We start from the raw sequence: 22,671 nt of genomic DNA, 5'->3' as shown, positions 1-22,671 counted from the left end.
TGCAAACCTACCAAGAAACTGTTGTCCACCTAAGCTTAAGAGATATTTACCTCTGGTAGACCAGCAGAGACTTACAGATCAGGTGGTATAAGCTGTTGACAGAACGGTCAATAGTTGTTGACCCCACAAACTGCTTGTATGGAAGAGGGGCAAGAAGAAAACCATGCTGAGAAGATGTCCCATTTGCAGTTTGTCCCCAGTCGTGCAGTGGACACAGATCAGACGAGAATGATTCTCTTTCTGTATCATCCTGAACAGAAGATGGAGGTGAAAGTTGGTGGTGGCTGCAGCGTGCTGTGATGATGCTTGGATCACAGCACATTCATGTATTAGGACGGCCCAGTCCTGACCTTAATCCAATTGATAATCTGTGGCAAACCTTGAAAATTGATATTAAAAAAATGTCTCTATCCAATCTGACTGAGTTTGGGTGCTTTTGCAAAGAAGAATGTGAAAAAAATGTCAGTCTCTAGATTTGAAAAAACAGCAGATTTATACCCCGAAAGACAAAAAAAAAAACAAAAACGGTTGTATAAAAATATTGAGTCAAAAGGTCCAATGCAAACATGCCACTTTTGAGGGTTTTCTTTGTAATCCAGATAACACCAACTACCGCTCGGGTGTTTAGGCCATTTATCACGGAGTTAGCTTCTCTGTGATAAATGGCCTAAAATATTCACAAATTGCGATACCACAATTTTTCCTTTTAAGGTGCATATTGGTATCATGAAAGGATTGAATGATCCCTCCAGGATAGGAGGATAAGTGCTTTTCTCAAGTGCAGTGGCTCATGTACCCCAAGATCTTATATATTGTGAACCGCACAAAGAATCGTATGCTACTTGTACTCGTAGTAACCCGCCTATTTGGGACTGGGTCGCATTAGCAGCAGACTAAGAAGAGACTTTTTCCTCCCCAGACACCACATCCTGCTCCTCTGGGGGAAGACCAAGACGTTCACAGGCCAGCTGAGAGTCATAGTCTCTCCAGCGTGTCTTGAGCCACTCCATTGGCCTCTTCTTGGTGTGACGTACCTGGAACACCTTCCAAGGGAGGCATCCAGGGTGCATTGGGAACAAATGCAGTGGCTGTACCTCGAGCCCCTCCCAGGTGGCCGAGCTCCTCACCCTATCTCTGAAGGTGTCCTGGGAGGAAGCTCCTTTCAGCTGCTTGTATCTGGCAACTTGTTCTTTCAATCATGACCCAAACGTCATGACCATACATGAGGGAAGGAACGTAAACCGTAAATCGAGAATTCATGGCTGCGACCCTGATCGAGAGATGAACCGAAAGGAGACGCACTCTTCACCGCAACTGATCAGAGCAGTATATGTTTTACTGCAGCGGACGCCCAGGTCCGTCTGTTGATCTCGTGCTCCGTTCGCCCTTTACTCGTGAACAAGACCTCAACATATTTAAACTCCTCCATTTGAAGCAGGAACACCGCTCCCCCATCCTGGAGAGGGCGAGCCACCTTTTTTCCCGTCGAGAGCCATGGCAGACTAACCCAAATAAATATAGTCTGTCTTTTTACTTGTTTTAACAAATCTGCAATGCATCACATTCAAACTGTGCAGAATGCTGTGGCCAGATTTTTGATGGGGGACAAGCAGGGGAGCCCATATGAATGCTGTTCTAGCCACTCTTCATTGGCTACTAGTTAATGTTAGCTTCCAGTTTAAGCTTCTTGTTTCAACTTTTAGGGCCCTGCATGGTGAGACCCCCCAGTATATTTCTGACATGCTTAAGCCTCAGACTTCTACCAGAACTCTAGCCCCACGTACTAGGTTTAAAACCCGTGGGGATCGCTCCATTGTAGCTGTCGCACCCCGACTGGAATTCTCTCCCTTTGTTTCTACGTCATGTGAATTTTGTTGATCATTTTTAAAACACAGCTAAAAACATGTTTGTATAGACAGGCTTTTAATTTGATGTCATGTTTTTATGTGCTTTTCCTTTGTATTTTGTGAGGCACTTTGTGATTCTATCTGTGAAAGGTGTAATTTTACTAACTTACTTGGCTAGAGGGGGCTAGCAGAACCATGTCGTCCACAAAAAGCAGACATGAAATCCGTTGGTCTTCAAACCAGACCCCCTCTGGCCCTTGGCTGTGCCTAGAACTCTTGTCCATGAAAGTTATTTTCAGGTATGAACTGTAATAAAGGAAGAATATGGCACCTTGTAAAATTAGTAGTATGTTTCAAGAGTTGCTCTGCTCTTTATAGACTAACACCAAGATAAAAGCTGACATTAGCTGGTTAACTAGTCAGGCTATCTGCTCCATTACCCAGCCTGCTGTCAGCTGGTTAACAGAATTATGTTTGTAGCTTCCTAGCTATAGTTCTAATACAGCTCATTGTTATTTTTTCTTAAGGACTGAAAGAATATCACTGAATAAAAACATATCTTATGCAAATATCCCTTTTTAGAATGTCTGAGCTTAGATATTGAGGGAAGTTTGGGTTACTCCATAAAAAAGAGAGAGCGCTGAGGTGGTTCAGGTGTCTGCTTACGCAGTCATCTCCGTTTGGAGTTTTTTCTTTCAGCATGTCAAACCCCCAAGGCTAGCTCAAAATGCAGTGATATGATTATATATCCCCCTGACCATGCGGTGTATCAGAATCCCCAGGAGGAGCTAGAGTTGAGAGTCTCCCTGGAGAAAGAAACATCTGAGTTTCGCAGCTGGACTCTGCAAACTTTGAATGGAAAGAAAGAAAATTAAAAACTTGGTGCATCAGAACACAGGATGTTCAATTCATTTAATACCTTTGTTAACCAGAGTACAAATAAAATAAATAAAGTTTTTTTTTAAATATGATAAATTCTCTCTTTTCCTTTGCCTACATTTTATACAAACCCTAGTTCCATGAGCACAGAAACCTGTATGTATACAACTATTTTTTTAATCGAGTTTGTTGTCTTTTCTTCAGGCAATATGATTATACAATTAAGTTTATTACTGTTAGTTTCAAATATCTAGATTTGGTCAACTAAAGCAAACATTTTTTATATTTTGATACAAACAGCGGAACAAGTAATCAAGAATGGCACATAGTTATGTTAGCATTGCTAGCATTGCGAACTGTAAGCAGTAATCTTTGTGTGTTGCTATCTTCTTTTAGGGATGTAAATTCCTCCCTTAACTATAAGATTTCAAGCTTCATGAAGGATAAAAGTTGAGCAACTTTGTGGTACTCCGTTTAGCTTTCATATGGTTTGATGAACGCTTTGTTCTCTCATTTTCTCGCATCTCAGGCTGAACGATCTCAACATGTCATCAGAAATACAATTCTCTTTTTTTTAGCAGCTTTTTACATCCTTTTGCTTCTTCTGGGCTTAGTTATTTATAAACACCTCACTGATACTTATAATTACTCATTTTAAATATTCAATTTGGAATGGCTTGTACTACAAAAGAGCATTGTTAGTGTAACGTGATACCACTTAGGCATGGTCATCAGGGGTTATTAAGGTAAAAGACCTGCAGAATCTGGTCACCACCTGACTTGTCTGTACATCTCATCTTAATTATTGATGCACAATATATATTGTTAATTGAATTCCACTAAATTTTATTCGTATAGTGCCAATTTACAACACATGTCATCTCAAGGCACTTTACAAAGTCAAACTCAATCAAATCATACAGATTGGTCAAAAAAGTTTCCTATCTAAGGAAACCCAGCAGATTGCATCAAGTCTTGACGAGCAGCATTCACTCCTCCTGAGAGAGGGTAGAGCAACAAGGACACCTGTCTGCATTGCTTATGGCTTTGCAGCAATCCCTCATACTGAGCATGCATGAAGCGACAGTGGAGAGGAAAACTCCCCTTTAGCAGAGAGGAAAACCTCCAGCAGAAGCAAGCTCAGTGTGAGCAGTCATCTGCCTCGACCCACTGGGGGTTAGAGAAGACAGAGCAGAGACACAAAAAAGCACAGAAACACACATTCATCCAGGAATCCTTTCTATGTTGTATGGTAACGGCATATGATCTATTCAGGGTCTTGATATTTCATCCATCCATTTTCCTCCACACTTTATCCCTGCTGGGGTCGTGAGGGGTACTAGTGCCTATCTCCAGCAGTCATTGGGCGAGAATCTGGGTACACCCTGGACAGGTTGCCAGTCTGTTGCAGCTTGATATTTCATGCAGCAGAAAATGTTATAAACAGTACATGTTGTTGACTGAAACAAGGATTTTTTTTTAGAAGCTGTATAGATAACTCCCTCCCTGGGTTCTATGCTTGCAATGAATCAAAACCAGAACAAAACATTACTGCTGTTCTGTCAAGTATTTCCTTACTTAACGCAAATTATACCGTCATTCATCAGCATTATTGCATGTTTCTATCTTTACACATATGATGCTTAACAGTCTGAACCTTGTTTGGCTCTTTATTTTATTTAATTAGACCCACACAAACTACACAGAGCAGCCTCTTATCATCCTCCACCTACACAGAAGTTTCAAAACTCCACAAATCAGTGCTTAGTTAGGCTGAATCTCTATTTTTTTTTTGCTTGTTTGGCTGAAATACAATGCAGAAAAAACCAAATTAGAATTACTCATTTGTAACATAAATGGTGTTGCCAGTCCCCGGCGTGTTACTCCATCGCATTAGCGCGTTTGTGTTTTGCTGCAGAAATGTAGAAATGTTCATCTTCACAAGAAGGATCCCATCAAGTCAAAGAGAGTGGATACTTAGTGCATTAAGGAGTTAACTGTGCCACTGAACTAAGCCGCTGACTTCTCCTGATCTGGATTCAGGCATCAGCTGAACCTCTGAGTGGGGGACTTACCACCGAGTTGCATTTGTTCACTAGGAGTCTCCGAGGAGGGAGCAGATGTTGTTTTAGACGATTCATCTGGAAATAAGGATGTCACACTGTTACTGTCACTCTCATCATGCTGATCTGGATGTGTGTGCAAGTGTGTGTGCGTGTGTGTGTGCGTGTGTGTATGTGTGCATGTGCGAGCATGGGTACATGTGTTTGTGCATCTTTGAGTTTTGCATGGGTGTGCAGCACATTTGTCCATGTGTAGGAAGATCTATGCTTGTTACCTAGCAACCGCCTCTATAAAACCCAGTGTGTGTGTGTGTGTGTGTGTGTGTGTGTGTGTGGTGCGTGCGTGTTTGTTTAAGGCTGAAGGTTTGCAGTAAAATTATGAAATCAGTATTTTCCCAGGGTTCCGCTGCAGCAGACTGAAAGTGTTGACGGGTCGAAGGTTGCTTTGTCACAGTTTACTTATAAAAGTTGTAATTACTTCATGTAATTATTTCGGGTAACAACAAGTTAGTCATCGAGCTAAGCTTTATTGACTTTGAAAAAATTGTCCGACAAACCTCTCCTCAAGCCACTTGCTAATGAGATGCCAGAGTGATTAGAGATTGCCGTATGGAGCATGCAGTAATGCAGCGTTGCCCTTACCCCACCCTTTGCTGTGCACTACTGCTCAGCTGGCTGAAAGAGGGCTACAACAATTTGCTTTTGCTTACAAGAAAAATAAATTCTGTTGTCTTGAAATATGCTTTTTAAAAATCTCTACAATGTTTTCAACTAGCGGTTTGTTAGTTTCATGGACCATTATCCTCGTTCAGATATGTTGGTGTAACTAGGGACTACGTAGACCATGCCTTCCCTTGCCTTACACCACTCTGCAACTTTTAGCATAATATATACTAAAACAGGTACAAAAGTGAACAACAAAAACATATACTGTTGATCAAAAATATTTGAATTAGTTTGTCATCAAGTTGTAGGAGTTTTGCTAAAAGTCTTTCACTGAGAACTGAAATAATCCATTACATTATAATCCAGTGTTTATTTTTGACATGACCTTTGACCCATGTTTTTCCATCCCTGTACCTGATGTAAAATGTGAGTTATTTGAATTTAAATCTTTCTCAGTCACCCTAAAGGACATTAAAACCCCAAACCAGACTTTGTGGAGGTGATAAGTAAAGGCGTTCCTCAGGGTTTTGTTCTGGTCCCTCTTTTGATTTTGTACTTTTACAAATGATTTAAACAAAGCTATTCAAAATTGCGCTTGTGCGTGAGAGAATCAGTCATCGGCTCATTTACTCCTGAAGCATATTTGAGAGAAGGACTTCAGCCTGTACTTTAGTCCTCATAGGACACAGAAACTGGCTTTAAATGCCCGAAAAAACAAATGATTTTGGTTTTCGAAAAAAAATCACAGTTTTAAGGCTTTTTACGTCTTTCTTCTTCTTCTTCTTCTTCTTCTTCTTCTTTTTACCTCTAATAGTACAATGATTTGTGTCACCTTACAAGTATTTGGGAGTACCAATTGATAATCAGCTGTTGCTAATCTTGTGACTAAATCCGAAATTTAAACTAGATTAAAATAGTCTATGGTTGACTATAGTGATGCACTGTACAAGCAGCTGCTTTTTTAAATTTATTTTATCAGGCAAAAACTCTCACCACAATGTTCTCTTTGATTAGGGTGGGTGAACGTTGTTAACCACTGGTGGACAGCAACCCTGGTACGTGTTCATTGATAAAGCTCTGCTGGGTAAAATCCCTGTACACAGCAATACCCTACTTTCTGTCGGCCCCAGTAGTTACTACCAGGTAGTCACTTTTAAATGTTCTCAGGGGATTGAGTTCAATTTTGGCAAAACGGAGTTTTCCCACCGGTCATCATGGAATAAGTTACAAAAGGTTTTGTTGTTTATTGTGTATTTTTTATGTAAGTTTTAATATAGTTTTGGTTTGCAAAACTATATTAACAAAAACGGTTGTATAAAAATACAAGGTGGGTACCTTGGTCAGATCTGACCAGTAAAAAATACTTGTGATTGCAATGAGGCTTCCTAGATAAGTGAAGTTATAATATTGCTGCAATATTTGAGTTGCAGTTGCAGTGATGCATATGTGCAGTGTTGGTGTTTGAGAACTGCGGCATTCATGTTGTATGCAACAGTATTAAATATGCAGGAAGCATGTGTGGTTTTCCAATGTGTTGGAAAGACAAAACAACATATTTTTTTTCATTTTGCATCACAGAACAAAAAGATTCAATAAATGTATAAATTGAGGGGCTCTTGCAAATATTTTCATGTTACAGTAATGTTATACAGCCAGTATGTCACCAATAGTCATCCGCCTGCCTGTAAATCGGCATCATGAAACCAAAGCAGGGGAGGCTGCTAACTTTCCTGATGAAGATCTGATCCAAGGATGTGTTTGCAGTGCAGAAAAGATATAAAAATGGGCAAGAGCACCTGCAAATCATTACAATCCAACTAGGTGCAAATATTTTTCAGAAGAATTTGAGTCCGAACTGAAATGACGTGCAACTGTACAGATTCCTTAATGGTCTGTTTCCCGTTAGTGGCAGGTCGTCTGAGTGAGTGGCTGTTTTCTGTCCCATTTAAACAGTCAGACAGCTCTTTGGATTTAAAGCCTGAGAAGGGGAAGTTGATAGCGAGCCGACTTTTACGTCAAATTAGTTTACAGCTCAGATGGGAGTTCTTGAGCCTTGAGCGACGGGGAACCTGCCACGGAGCATCCGCACAGGTGTATACCCTCTTACTAACCCTGACATCTGCTTTCCAGTTTAACGTTCGAAGGATAAAGACAATATTCTAAACGTAATACATTCAAGATTTTGGGTCGGTCGGTCGGTCGAGCTGGCTCACAGCGTAGTGACCTGCTTCCATTTAAGCAGTGTGAGCTGGATGGAAACAGCAACAGATGTGAAGCTAAATTACATCCAATTCCCCTCACTCAGCCACTCCTGAACGGGTTTGATCTCTGGCAGAACATTTAGTCCCAGAATTGATCCGTCAGCCTACTTTTGCACATCTCCAGCAACTCTTCCAGGAAATTTTACACACCCGCCACGACGGTCATGGACGTGAGGACCTGTGTGAACGCGCCCGGTGGTCACAGAAACCTGCAGTAATTAAGCGATAACATCCAGACACCTGACCGCCGGGGGTTCCCGCTCTTAATTGTGCACGTGTTTATGTGTGTGAACTGTGAGCAGATGGCATGCGCGTGTGCTTGGAACGCTCTGAGCAGGAAGGGTGGCGGCGAGGTCAATGGGGATCAAAAGGCTCCTGCAGTCAAGCAGCTCAAACATATGCACACATTTCTTGGTCTAGTGGCGTTTCGCGAAGTTCAACGTAACGCTCCATGTTATCGTCCTGTATTGAAAACCATTAAGTGTGTTTCCTTTTCCTTTCTTTTAAAAGCTTTTATGACGCTGCGACCTGTGTGGCGTTGGTACAGCTCTGTCTCTAAGGCTCTGCTCACGCCTGGCTGATTCAGATAAAAGTAGACAGACAATTCGCACCAGGCATTAAGATCCATCCCGGGTGTTTGAATCTTGTTGCCTGCTTTGCAAACAAACAAACACGTCACGCGGTGGGCCGTTTTGGCCAACAGCAAATCTACTGATGTTTCTGCAAAATCACAGGTAGCTCACAGCTGGAGCGATGGCTGCGGTGTCAAGCAGAGAGAATAATGCGGGTTAAATATTTCAATGTGAAACTGAATCAGGAAGGGTCGCGTTGGGAATGCGAAACGAATAAATGCGTCTCTGACTACCTCCGGCGGTGCTTTAACGAAGCCCTAAACCTTTCAAGTTTGTCCACACCTGTACTTGGAGCTTTCCGCGCGTGATCGGATCCCCCCCCAGGATGGACGTCAGTGCCAGGCGTAAACACTGTACTCATCATTTCCTGATACCACGTCTCACGCCGAGCCTATCTCTGCTTTTGAGGACAGTTTTCCAGACATCTTTAATATCCGACTCTTTCTGTGGACCAAAGCAACTCAAGTGCCGCTTCGTTTCTCATTTCTAACATAAGAGCCTCAAACATTACAACGGGTTGTCAAGCCTAAAGCGCTCGCCTTCATATCTCCTAATAATAGCGCAGACATACTTCATCCAACAAAGTCATATGTTCACAGCAGGTGAATTGCACATTTCCAGAAAGGAAAGATTGTCACTTTGATATTTTGAGACCTCATGGATCCCCTATCACTTACTACAGTTATTAGAAACAGTAGAAACATGTTTCAGGAACACTTATTAAGTGTTAACTGTAGTTATTAATGCACACTGTGACTTTAAGAGACATTTCTCGTGTCTTCTTTTGCAAAGTAGGAGTTTAAAAGCCAACACGCTGTTTTGTAAATGGGGGGAAAAAAAATATCTGTTCACTTCAGCAGCACAGGATTGAAATCTGTGAAGGCGGACTCTGGTCCAATGTCGGTCTGTTTTCTCTGCTATGGAGTTTAATCAGCTGCCTGCAGCATAAAGCACAAGAAAATAATAAGAGAAAAACACAGAAGGAGGAATAGAGAGGTGAAGGAAAGTGGAGGAGGAGGGGAGAGCATGGCGCTGTTTTTTCCACTCTCTTTTTGCCAGGGTCAGGAAGAGTGACAACGCACGGAGAGGCGGAAGAAGGCCAGAGAAACAAAAACAAGTTCATGTTGCTAGGATGCTTCCTCATCGGTTTGCAATCTAATGAGTCTGACTCTCAAGTCACTGAGCAGCAAGTTTCCTCTTGAAAAAATTCAAACAGATCTTCTCAAGAGCTTGAGATATAACACAGCAACCCATTAAGAAAAGCACTGATCCCTTCTCCTCCCCCGTGAGGGTAAAATTAGCCCATTTTCGCCATGGGAAAAAAAAAAGCGGAGAATCAGCAGACTGTGAATAATCTCTCCTATGAACTCGCGGGATCTTGTCTTACCTTCACCGGCTGCTTCATTGTTGGCACGCAGATATTTCTGACCTTTTCTAGCATACATACGGACCGATGCTTGAGAAGGGCAGCAGAAAAGAAGCAACCTTTGGGCTCTCGGGGACCTTTGTGTGCTCCAAGCTGACGCGTTGAAAATTAGCAATGGATATAAAACGCATGGACTGATAAATAAATGCCCCCGAAGTGAAACCAACACTGCGCCCAAGTCACGTTTAAGACTCACAGACATTCATAACGGTCCAAATCATTGAAAATGAAGCTAGGATTAGCACTTTGCTCAGCTTTATGGGCTTTAATCTACAGGTTTCATCTGTTCTGTGCAGGTCTCAGAGGTTTTTTAGTGGTCAATAATGAACAAACAAGACCATGAAGGGATGAAGGAAGGAAGGAAGGAAAGAAGGAAGACTGCAGAGATGTCAGTCTAAAACATCTGGCCATTATGGAAGCGTACCAAGAAGAACACTTTTGCTGAAAGAAAGCTATCAGAAGTCCTGATTTGAGTTTGCCATGTAGAACTTCAGAGTTCGCTTTACGTGGAACACGGCACGCCCACAGCCTGATGCTGGTGGCAGCATCAGGCTGTGGGCCTGAGTTCTTTAGCAGGGACAGAGATGCTGCTCAGAGTGGAACCTTTCAGAAGCTTTGTGACCGGGGCAGAGGTTCACCTAAACAAACAGCCAGAGCTGCAGTGGAAGGATTCAATCACAGCATCTCCCAGTGTTAGGATGGCCCACTCAAAGTCCACACCTAAAACCAATTGAGAATAAGTGGCAAGACCTGGAAATTGATGTGCACAGACACTTTTTGTCCAAAGACAAAGGTTAAGCTGATTAGCAGAGATTTCAGTCTCTAGAGATGGTCAAAGCGGGTAGAGAGGCATAGGATCTGCAGCTGTCATTTCAGAAAAGGGTGACTGCAAAGTGTTTACTTAGGGAGGCGGAATAAATATTCATGTTAAAAGTTTGATCGGTATCTACATAGTTTTATTTGGGACTGTATATTGAAGACTACTTCCTTTTCATGTTGCATTTTTGCCAAATTCAGTTTGACTTCGGTGCTCGCACCATCCAGCGGTCCTTACAGTCAACATGTGACCGGCAACGGCTCTACTCTCACTTTAATAAAAGTCTTGTTTTAAAGCATGCATGTCAGCGTGTGCAGTCTTCTTTGTGAATGATACCTTATTCATGTGTAGCTACAGCTCTACGTGTGTGTGTGTGTGTGTGTGTGTGTGTGTGTGTGTGTGTGTGTGTGTGTGTGGTTTCTCACCTTATATGCTTGTTTGGACTACTTGTAGTGGAAGCCCCATGCTGCTTATGTAGCCTGACAGCACAAACACTGAAATATTTATAGCCCATCGTGGATCACCAACAACTCATGTTGGCCAACACCGGTCCATCTATTTCTCCTATAAGTATTTTTAGTTGCTGCTGTCAGAAACAAGTAGTTTTATTGGTTTAAATTTCTTGTCATACTCTTCAGCAACTCTGAACATCAGCCGTTTCCTTAGATTTTGCTCCACTTCAGAAGCCCCCTAGCAGAGATGGTGGGAAGGCCCCGCATGTTCTGGGAAGATAACTGCTGCAGCAGAGAAAGCAAGTTCACGTCTCTCGGCTGACACAGATTCATGTTGGCACTATTTTTTGTTCTAGCAGGTTAGCTGTCATGACGGTTTGCGGCTTCAGAAGCAAATTATGACACCAAAGGTGGGCTTTTTTTGGGAGCATGGAGCAGGAAAAGGATAAATGAATCAGGTGTCTGTCTCGAGTCATAGGGATGTTGCTGCCATCTGTCATGGTGGAGGTCACCGTAGCGCCTCTGCCGCTCCAAAACAGCTCAGTCAACACTATTTGGTTGAGGATGTCAGACCTAGAACGTGCTAGCTGGACTGTTTGTGCCCCCTAAAACAACAGATCAGAAAATGTAACGTATTTCAGCATCGAAGGGTAACCGTCTCTGCTCTGGCGTGAACGTGTGGAAGCCAGTCCTCTGGTGGGAGCGTGGGGTTAATCCACTGATCATCCTCAGTGAAAGGAGTCATTCGAGGTAGCCTGGATCTCTGATTAGGTTTTCATCCCTAGGGGCCATCCTACCAGGAACTAAGCACACCGCGGACCCAAAACGTGGTGGATGGAGTGTATTTCCCTTCAGGGTGGGGAGCACACTGCAAAAATGGAACTAAAAGTTAGATTTTCTTTAAATGAGTGTGTTTGTCCTTGATTTGAGCAGCTAAATACAATGATCTGCCAATGGAATAAGATTTGTGTACCTAAAATAGGAACAACTTATTTCCATCATCTTATTTCAAGTGCATCTTATTTTAGGGGTCAGAAAACTCATTCCATTGGCTGATCATCTTATTTAGCTGCTCAAATCAAGGACAAATACGTTCATTTCAAGAAAGAATTACTTATTCCTCCCACTGGAGGGGCCAGAGAGGGTCGCTGGAAGGAGGAATATCGGGGTTTCCCTCCTGAACCTGTCATCTCCTTTTCTTGTGACGTCTGCGGACTAAATTCTCCCAGATTACTACATGACTAAGTGGCAGTTATTAAAAATTAACATCTGTTTCAATAAGCCTCATTTATCTACCATGAACAAAACCTCCAACAGCCACGCTGCAGCTGGCAGCCCTGTGGGACTGCAGTCTGGCTCCATCACTGCCACCGTAGCTGCGTCCTGTGACTTATGAACAGCTGATTTACCTCTTCATCATGTGGCCATCAGGCTGGCTAGTTTGAAATAAGGCAGCTCCAAGAGTTCGACCAGAACATAAACTATCCAGCTGAAGCTGACTGTTGCTCTGAAATTGTCACCTGATTAGTTTGGTAAGAGGCTGTTCTCATTAAAAAAAAAAAAAAATCATAAAATTGCTGACAGTACAATTGCTGTTTGTGGTTTAACATATAGCCTGTGTGGTAAACCATACAAGGCGGAGCTACAAAGGTTTGCTTGAAAGACTGCCTGACTGTCAGGTGCGCTCATTCTTTGGCCATGAGGCTGTGCTGCCTGGACACAGGGGTCCTGGTAGATGACTGGTAGTCACCATGTTAGGAGGTCAGGGGGGTCGTGGTCCATGACTGATTAAACAGAGCATCAACCAGGGACGGATTCTCTTTATGTGTGTTTTTGTTCATTTTTCGTCTTTTTGTGGTACGGAGCCAATCATTGTTGTCACCCTATCAGTGAACCAAAAAAGCTACCCGAGACTCTTTGAACTGTTTCTTCTGGCCTGGATCACAACTTCACCGCACACACACACAGTATGAACAGTTGCATTTGTCGTACACACAGGATGTGCGTGGTGAAGGATCTTGTGTGTGTGTGTGTGTGTGTGTGTGTGTGTTTGTGTTTTTGTGAGTGAATCCCTGCATTGAGCAGCCAGAAATAGTCAGTAAGGAAATCAATGTTCCTCTCCCAGTGGCGCTGGGAGCTGTCTCCTCCACAATAGAGGGACTGTCCTGTTTCCTGCACCCCAGAGAGAGAGAGAGAGAGAGAGAGAGAGAGAGAGAGAGAGAGAGAGAAAATAGAGGTTGCAGGCCTATCTGTTCTGTACCCGAGTTCTGCGTCATCAGCCAACAGAAAATAAAACAAAAGAGGGCAGAGGATGAAAAATAATGAGGGTGAAGGGAGCATCCCTAACGTTGGGTTAGTCGTCTTGGAACACCTACAGAATATAGGAATCCTTGGAGGCGCAAGCAAGAGACACGGTTTGTGTGAGGTCCTCTAATTGGTCTCATAAGGGATAAAGGGCAGCCTCTTCACCTACTTCTTTTTGTTTCCCAAACAACTCTTTTATTCAGGTGCTTCATCATCATCATCATCATCATCATCATAATAATGATAATGATTACTATTATTCAGTTCATTTAAGTTTATATATCAAGCGCCAATTCACAACAAATGTGATTTCAAGGCACTTTACAGAAGTAAAGGATCCAGTTTTCATCCATACAGTCACATTAATTCAATGATATAGCTTCCAGCTGGGTCCTGCTTGCAGTAAAATTCAGTCAAGTTCGGTTTGTTATGCCAATGAATAAAATGTTTTCCGTCTCAGGAAGCCCACGTGATTGCCCTGGGACATTAACTTTGCACACCGACCATGCAGGTGGCAGAGATGGTGACTCAAGTTCCAGACTCTGACTTCAGACTTGACTTGGACTCTCAGTCTGAGACTCGGGTCTTTGCAACAGTTCGTGCCAGCGACAGAATGCTGGCACGCCAGCTACAGACTGCAGCGGCTGCTCGTGGTTGGCTGTGAACGGATGTGTTTGATTAGCCAAGTGATGTTGGTAGATTATGGGACGTTAATGGTTCATACAGTCTGTTCATGGTAGCTCCACCTACATAATGAAGAACTGTTCAATGTCTCGTAAATGCTTCGCACAACCCATCCTCACGCAAGCCTGGGGCTTTTAAATGTGGCAATAGTAAAAGGGCTATAGAAGATCAATGGCTCAGAACATCAATTTAAAAACAGTTCCTGTTTAGTTAGTTCAGTTTAACACTCACTTATTTACACACTACTCTTAGTCTCATGTAATTCATATTAATATGACCCTATTTAGTGAAATATATAATGAAGCGGGGAGCCATATGAAGTTAGGGATAAACAGGTGTTAACCTAGTCATTAAAAAGACAAAATTCAGAAGTTCCACATAAACAGGTTTTAATCTCATTTTATTACTTTCTTAGAGCATAAGTCTATATTTCTGATAGGGTAAATATTCTACCATCGGCAGTTTTTTTAGGTAAATTAAAATGGAAAAGATCATTTTTAATGACTATTAACATTATTTGAAGATAATTAGTAAATTTTTGTGTGGCAATCCAAGCATTTTTATTTCAGTTCTTAGAGACTTGAAACTTGACTCTGACTTGGGCCAAAAGACTTGAAATTTGACTTGTAAAAAAACTACTTTTGAAGATGTCTGGCATGTGGTGACAGTGGAAAAGAAACGCTTCCTTTTACTGACAGGAAGCAGTCTCCTTCAGAACCTGGCACAGTGTGAGCAGCCATCTGCTGCAATCAACTGGGGTTGTGAAACGACAGAGCAGACACAAAATAAGAGCATCGGTGGGGGCAGGAAGCAGAGGGGGCGAGAGGTAGGGGTCCTGGGATAAGCCCCAACCTCAAAAAGGTTTTTATGCAGAATTTATGTGACAGCTCATCACAAAGCAGTGCAAAACTGTGCTGGAAAAATATTACATGGCTTTTTTTTATTTATTTGTAGTTGCATTTTGCTGTGGGGAGGTTTTTCTTCAGCAAATATTCTAAGCACAGACATGTAAAGAAATGGTTTAGGTCAAAGCGAATTAATGTGTTAGAAAAATAGACATCTTTACTGCAGACCTCTTCATATAACAGAAAAACCCACTAAGAAAAATCACTGATCCTTTTTCCTCCACCATGAGGATAAAATGAGCCAATTTTCGCCATTGGGAAAGAACATTGAGAATCAGCAGACTGTGAATAATCTCCCATATGAACTTGCGGTATCTGGCACGCATGCACACCCGATGCTAAAGAAGGGCAGCAGAAAAGAAGCAATCTTTGGGCTCTCGTGCAGTTGACTCATTGAAAATGAGCGATGGATATAAAACAGGTGTACTGATAAATAAATGCCTCTGGAGTGAAATCGAAACTGCCCCAACTATTGTTTAACGCTCACAGACATTCATAACGGTCCAAATTACTGAAAAGGCAGCCACGATCAGCTCTTCACTCAGCTTTATTGTGTGCAGTCGAGTCAATCAGGATTAACTTAAAAACAAAGCAAAAAAAAAAAAAAAAAAACCAGCATCGCATTGCAAAGTGAAATGCATTAGGTTTAATTTCTAGTCTGGATGGAAAACATACGCACGCTTAAGGCTCAGATGGTTCTTTATGAAAAGGTTTGACAACCATGTCTCATTTTCCCTTCGGCCCAACGGTTTGTGCTACACCCAATAAATGGCGTTGACATTTGTGGTTGTAATGTCACAGAAAGTTCAAGGTTTGAATACTTGGCACTGTGCGGTGGTCTTGGCAAGTGGAAGCAGGCACCACAGCAGTGAAGTCCTCTAATTGGTCTGCCCAGGCAGTGAATTCACCTGTGACAGCACCCTCAGCTGCTAGCTGAAGGAATGAGTGCATCATTCCCATCATCACTTCCACTGTGAGAAAGGAAGGACCAGGAGCTCCTTCTTTAGACCATTAGAGCTCATCCTTCATTGGATCAATCAGTTAACTCTTAGGTTGCTCTTGGGGAAAAAATAGATAAATCGGTATTCATCATTTTAAAGCCACCTGTTTTCCAACAATTTCAAAGGGAGCAAAGCTGATTGTCTGTGAAACAAAAACAACTCGACTAAAAAAAAGAAGCCGAAGTAAAGTCGTTCATGCTCAGTCCACTTTGTCCCTGCAGGTCTCTTAGGGTGACAGACGGGTTTACGACTGCACCTGCTCCCAGGCTGGCCAATGTTTACATTTAATTATTGAAACCCGGATTTATTTAACTGAGTTTTGAGCGAGGGCTAATTAAATTGAAGTTCTGTAGTCGGGCGGCCATCTGTCTCTGCCAGTAATGCACTTAGCTGCTTCGCACATTGTGGAATCAGCAGGACCGAAAATGTGAGAGTATGCGGAAAGTCTGCAGCTTTCACACAAAATCTTCCTTCGCCGTAGCCGTACGTCACACTGAGGATTTCAGAAAACAAATCCAGCGTCTGGAGTTCATTTATTCATTAACTAATCACTGGTTGAACAGAAGACCCAGAGCATCTCACATACTCTACCATACCAGGCTATGAGGGGCTCTCCCACATCTTTAGCTTCCTTTTTGTGCATGACCCACATGGACTGTTGGTAGCTGAAAGTAAAGCAACGTTCCTGTTAGCATTTAGCAAAGCCAACATGCTGATATTTGTAATTATAGGACAGAGGATGTCTTTTGTTTTCTGTGCCTCTGAAATAGCTGGCTGCCAGAAAGCATCTCAGGGCTGTTATGGAGAGGGAAAACCAAGATGCTACTGAGATCTTTTTTTTACCCACTTCACCTTAAAAAGATGAACTTTGCTTCTTCAGGCATCTGAAAGCAGTGTATTTTAGGTGTTTCCTTAGGATGCATCTGCTGGTGTGCCTCCATTTAACTCAGATGGTATAAACTAACTAATTTGAAGATACCAAAAGCCATCATCAATTGTGCATAGTAATCTTGGTGCATGGAAATGTATGACTTTGAAGAAAGTACTACAAATCTTCTTTCTTTCATCCTCCTGGTATTTAGTGAGTGGGAATAATAATTCTGGTAATCCTGACCGATTTAAAACACTGATTTAAAGTTTATTCATGGTCCAATTTTCTTGTCTTTCAGAGCTCCTTGGATCTACGAAGAAGGTGAATGTGAACTTTCAGGATACAGATGGGTAAGTCCCCCGCTCGTCCACCGCTCGTGCATTTCCTTCAGCCGTAGCAGGAATCTAAATGTCCATTCCACCATAAGCATTTATGTATGACAACACAGCGTTTTGTGTTGCACGTCTTTGGCAATATTCTACGTTTCAATAATTTGCCATAGACCTGCTTTTTCATTGATAAAGCAGCTCTGTGGCTTTTCTTTAATTGGCAATTCTTGCCGAATTGCTTGTACGGAATCAATTGCAAGTTGATGACCAGATGTTAGGGTTGTTTTGGTGGAGGTGGAGGCGGAGGCGGGGCGGGGTGGGGGTTAGTTGATGAGCCAAAAACATTTTTACACATTTCGTCTCCTGATTGATCCACTTGCAGCTCAGTTCTTTCCGCACGCTGTTAGTGAGCCTCCACCAGCTCATTCATTTGGGATCTAGTTTCCCTTCCCGCTAATTATCTGGAGACTGAGAGGAGGAAACCGACTAAAACGGAGAGAGAAGAGAGATACTCTTCACTCTGCTACGACACAGCCTGCGTCCATGTCAAGTATATCAGTGGGGTTGGATGAGCACGTTTAGACGCTCACTCGCCAGGTGATTTAAATCCCTTCATTTTTCCCTTAATCAGCTCTGAGCATCAATCAGCAAGTCAAAAATGGAGAAATCCGAGAAATCCGACACTAATATCTGTTTTGATATTAGTGTTAAATATCTTTGGGTTTAGGATTATTTATTAGATTGATGTGCTTATTCCGTAGAAGCCATTTCCTTGCTTTGTTTTTGCTGTTGTCATAGTCGTTCGACGTCTTCTTTTAGCTTCTTTCCTTGTCTTGCCTCCTGCTCCAGCAAATGAACCTGTTTCTGCTCACCTCTTCCAGTGCTCACTTTACCAGGGATCGGCTTATCTCCCTTTGGGAGAAGACTTTTTTTCATTTTTGGAAGAGTTGACTTCCAGCTTCCTTTTAAATAGCCTCTTACCGCTTCTTTGCTCCCCTTCAGTCCTAAACAACTCATCGACACCGCAAGGAATTACATTTGAGTCTTCTTCACTAGGTAACAACTTTCACATTGAAGGGTGATGTTGTCAGTTTCAGCTGATAAAAAATGCCTTTGGTGCATTCAGTGATCTGACTATTGACTTTTCAACTGGCCGGTCTCTCGTCAGGTCTGGTCCAGCTCAAAATCAGACAATTCCAGCCACAAGTCAACTTGTCTGTCATTTTCTAGGTGCATGTTAGATTTATTAGAGATCGAAAGTTTCCCTTCGGGATGAGTGATTGCTCATTCGTTCCAAATGTATTACTGTTGGCCCAGCGAATGAGTAGCAGCACGTCCTAGTTATTCTTGCGTCCTGCCAGATACAGACAGCAACCCCTACTTCAACTCTGCAAGTACTGGCAGTGTATAGGAAACGGATGGATACATGGATGTATGTAACCCTCATGCAAAACATGCTTTCACTCAGAGCTTCTTGCTGAAATGCAAAGGGAGTTGCTAGTATATTTTTACTCTTGGTTGGAAATTACTTGTTGTGGCTCGTAATATAGTTCAATGGGGTTTCAGTTTTTGTGTATGACAGAACTTTAAAGCTGTTCTTGTGGTTCAGACAGCTAGTGCTTTGAGCGTCATACATTTAATGACTACTATTTCAACAGCTATTCCCTAGTAAATGTCTGTCCGGGGTAGGGGATCACAATGCAGCTTTGTAATATTGGGTATCTGCCCTTCTTTTTGATGGCATCAGACGACAAGATATCATAAGAAAACGATGCTGATGATATGTTGGCTTTTTTTTGTGCCAAACAAACTCTTTCGAATTAGGGCCGTAAAGGTTCAAGTTTAGTTTCATCTGAACACAGCCTCCACAAGAATTTGGGAGGTTTTAGTCGGGCCGTGAGGTTTTGTTTTTGGAAGAAAATATTTATATCTTATAATCCTACTCCTTAGTCAAGACAAGGAAAAACAGATTATTATCACCTGTACAACACAATCAACACTTGCTTAAAGTTCCTGCAGATCCTTTAGTGTTGCTGCCAGTTTCTCAGCAGTCACCCTGACCAGTGCCGCTACTGTATTTATCCATGTGGTAAATATGTCCAGTTTCTTGTTGGCCCATATTTTCTCCTAGTACTGGTCACCACATTATGGTGTACATATAATACTTTACATGTTAGATCATTTTGATCCTTTGCCCCCTCTAGGCAAACTTCTGCTTTGGCTGCACTGTAAAAATAATCTGTTGTTTTTACTGAAAACTTTTGGCAGCTGTGGTTACGAGAATTTTTCCGTAAAAACATAAGCAAGGTAACCAGCCCACTTGTATGTTTTACAGTAAAAATGTAAACCCGTTTACAGAACCACCTGTATAGTTTACATGATAAAACTGTGGACTGCTTGTTATATTTACATCTATATTTAACAGCTATTTTCAAAAGTATTTTATTTTTTATTTTAAGTATTTTTTTAGGATTTGTTGTGGCCCTTTTTATTGAAGGCAGGCTGACAAGAGAGGGAAGATATGTGGCAAAGGACCACAGGCTGGAATTGAATCTGTGTCAGGCAAGCCAGGAGGGCTGCATGCGCTACCCCTGCGCCACCAGCGCGCCCTAATTGTTACTTTTAAATACATAAATTATGATTGGCACTGGTCATAATCATAATTTCTGTATATAAAAGTAACAATTAGGGTGCGCTGGTGGCGCAGAGGGTTGCGCTCGCATGGCCCATGCACTGAAAAAGTCACTTCTAAAGTTGGGAAATGATTAACAAAATCTATTTTCTTTTGCATAACAAACCTTACATTTTAACATGGGTGGGAACACTTTAGAGATTCACTGTTCAATATCTTTGAAGGTCCCTTTTCCTATTCTTTGTCATAGAACCTATATGTATTTTGTGTAGGGTCAAATATTTCTTTGTAACATTATAAAGCTCAAGAGATTACATGAAACACTGTGGCTGCCCGCATTAGTTGTGTTGGAAGAAAACACTCATTCAAGTGTACAAACAGGAAGCTTCAGACGGGAACAATGATGGATTTGTGGAGGGAGAAAGACAAAGATAAGAAAACGCAAGGGAGTAACTGGAAAGGAAGCACCAGATATGGGAAATAGAAGAGCTTGGTTGAGAAACAGTTGGACTTTCAGACGGGCCGTTTGAAGAGAAATGGAGCAAGAGAGAGAGGTGTGTGTTTGCGGAGATGGGGAGAAGGAAGAAGGAGGGTATAAATATTGCATTTTACGTTCTACAACTTGGCTAAAGCACATGCTTCCCCGCGCTACACCAGTACATGCAGCCCACTGACGCTGCAGGTCTGCACAACACCCATAGATGCTTAGTTTTGCTCAGCCTGTTGCGCTTATTTATGATGGAATCCCTGTTTAACCTTGGATGGAACATATGAATCAAATGGAGAAGGTGAGCAGTATTTATTGCTAAGTTTAATCCCTCCCATGGGAGCATGTTTGGACTCTAACAATTTATGTTTCTTTGCTGTTGCCTGCTCACCTAATCCATCCTGCAGAACAAGACAGCAGACAAATTTTACATAGTTTGTCATGTATGGTAATCCGGGGTCCTCAGGAGACTTTAATTGCCCTGATTCTAGTGTTATAGGAAATCACTTTTAGTAAGTAGTTTGACACAGGTTGGCTTGGGTCAATCTTTATTGGGGTGTCCATTATGCAGAGACGATCAAATCCAGCATAAAATATGCTTCCTTCTAAATTATTACACATTTTAACAGATTTTTGAGCGCATTGTACTACATAAAATCGGTCAGTAAGCACAATGGTAAACATATATAAGGAGCACCATCAATTTTTTAAAAAAATTAAGGATTTTAAGTGAGTCTTATAGTCCGGAAAATACGGTAGTTTTATTTATTTATTTATTTTCTTGTTTTCTACTTCACATTCCCTTTCTTTCATGGGTACACAAAAAGAACACGTTTTACATTTCCAACAGAGCTGCAGAATATATCTTTGTTTTAACGGACTCTGCGTCTGAGGGTTCTGGGAGGTCGCTGTCCAGTGTTGTCAGGTTTTGGCAAGAAAACATGATTGTGTCAGCCATTCTTATATTACATTTGGTTGCTTCCGGTCCACAACACCAGACGGAGGCAAACATGGATAACACCTCTATTCATTGCACATTCGACCGCTTCTTTGACATTTCCACCTGACAAAACATCTCTGACTTCAGTCAATAGGAGCTGCACTGATGAAAAGCCAAAATAAACATCTATGGATTCCAGTGTTTCTACTCCCTGATCCTTACATTCTTATAATAGGATGTTCAGAAAGAGCACTCGACAGCCCATCAGTAAATGCGCCTCGCTCAGCAGTTTTCTAAATGTGGCATAACAGATACAGCTTGATTGCAAAACTGAAAGCTGCTGGTTAGCAGAGTTAGCAGTTGGCACTGACTGAGTTTTTCTTTCTTCCTAACAAATCTCTAACGAGAACGATAGCATTGATTTCATTTCACTGTAAAAAAAACCAAAAAAATACATAAAAAATACAGTCTTTTTCATTTACGTTGTTTACCATGAGGTGATGAAAATGATTTAGTTTTTTACTGAGGTTTACCTGAGGTACATGAAACCTCATGAAGACATAAGATTTAGCAAAAAGGCTCAATAGATTCTGTTTTAGTGACATATGAATATGAGCGTATGTAGCAAACAGGTGCCACCAATCAAACCCATTGTCTGAGTGAACTTCATAAAGTGGGAACGGCGCTGTAAAAGCATTTTTTTATTGCAGTTTGCCACCCCAGAGCTTTCAACACTCTGTGTTAACTCGGCACCAAAGGGGAAAGACATTAGCAGTGACCTGAGAGAAGCAATGTATAGATGCCCATCAAACTGGAGAAGGCTATGAGGGCATTTCCAAACACTTTTGACAGACGCTGTTCTCGGTTGGACTCAATGCAATGGGTAATTGCTGCAAGTACTTAAAGTTAGCTCGTTACCCTACATGGACAAAGAGGAATTGTGTTATCAATAATATTAAAGTTGCCTGCTTTTCTATTGTCAGCTGCCCTACTCAACATCAGATCTAGCTGATCAACGTCTGTTTTTTATTAGTCGCCCACCAGAAGATCCTAAGGTTATGTTTACACCTCCGACTGTCCTGCTGCTGTCTTTGCTTGTGACTGTATCACTGGGTCACATGTGCTCAGCGGTCCTGGCCTACCTGTTTTGGTCATGGATTAAAAGTTCGATCTGTTGAGTTGATCAAAAAATCCTTGGTTGGCCAAACTAGTCTAAAGTGAAGTGAGAGGCCATCCCTCCGACAGCTAAAGCTAAAGCTAGGCCCTTGATGGGTCATGTGACAGAACAACACGTCAGCAAACCTACAAGAAAGAAAAGAATCGACCGCCTGAGCAAATCTTTGCTGAAAGGATATTAGCCCCTTTCAAATCACAGTTCAGTAATAAACACATAACCACGGACTCCTCATTACAAATCACTTTGTCTATTCTTGTCATACAAGATGAGCCGCAGAAATTAGTGGCCATGAGAGCGT

The 22,671-nt window shown here is 41.9% G+C and overlaps 1 protein-coding gene across 7 annotated transcripts in view; it reads left to right on the top strand.

Moving 5' to 3' along the window:
- The window catches only part of caskin1 (CASK interacting protein 1), a 160,223-nt gene that overhangs the window by 72,859 nt on the left and 64,693 nt on the right, over positions 1-22,671 (top strand). For 6 of the 7 annotated variants that reach the window (XM_012857857.3, XM_012857849.3, XM_021313621.2 and 3 more), the window contains exon 2: positions 17,107-17,158. In XM_012857857.3, coding sequence (XP_012713311.2) covers positions 17,107-17,158 — 52 coding nt within the window. Of the gene's footprint in view, positions 1-11,340; positions 11,347-17,106; positions 17,159-22,671 lie in introns of those variants that run through there. The other variant, XM_021313641.2, reaches the window with a different exon arrangement.

The sequence above is a fragment of the Fundulus heteroclitus genome, chromosome 16 (assembly GCF_011125445.2).
Source record: "Fundulus heteroclitus isolate FHET01 chromosome 16, MU-UCD_Fhet_4.1, whole genome shotgun sequence".
In the NCBI taxonomy this organism is placed as follows: domain Eukaryota; kingdom Metazoa; phylum Chordata; class Actinopteri; order Cyprinodontiformes; family Fundulidae; genus Fundulus; species Fundulus heteroclitus.
Note: the sequence above shows the minus strand (reverse complement) of the source record. Positions and strands in the feature narration are given on the sequence as shown.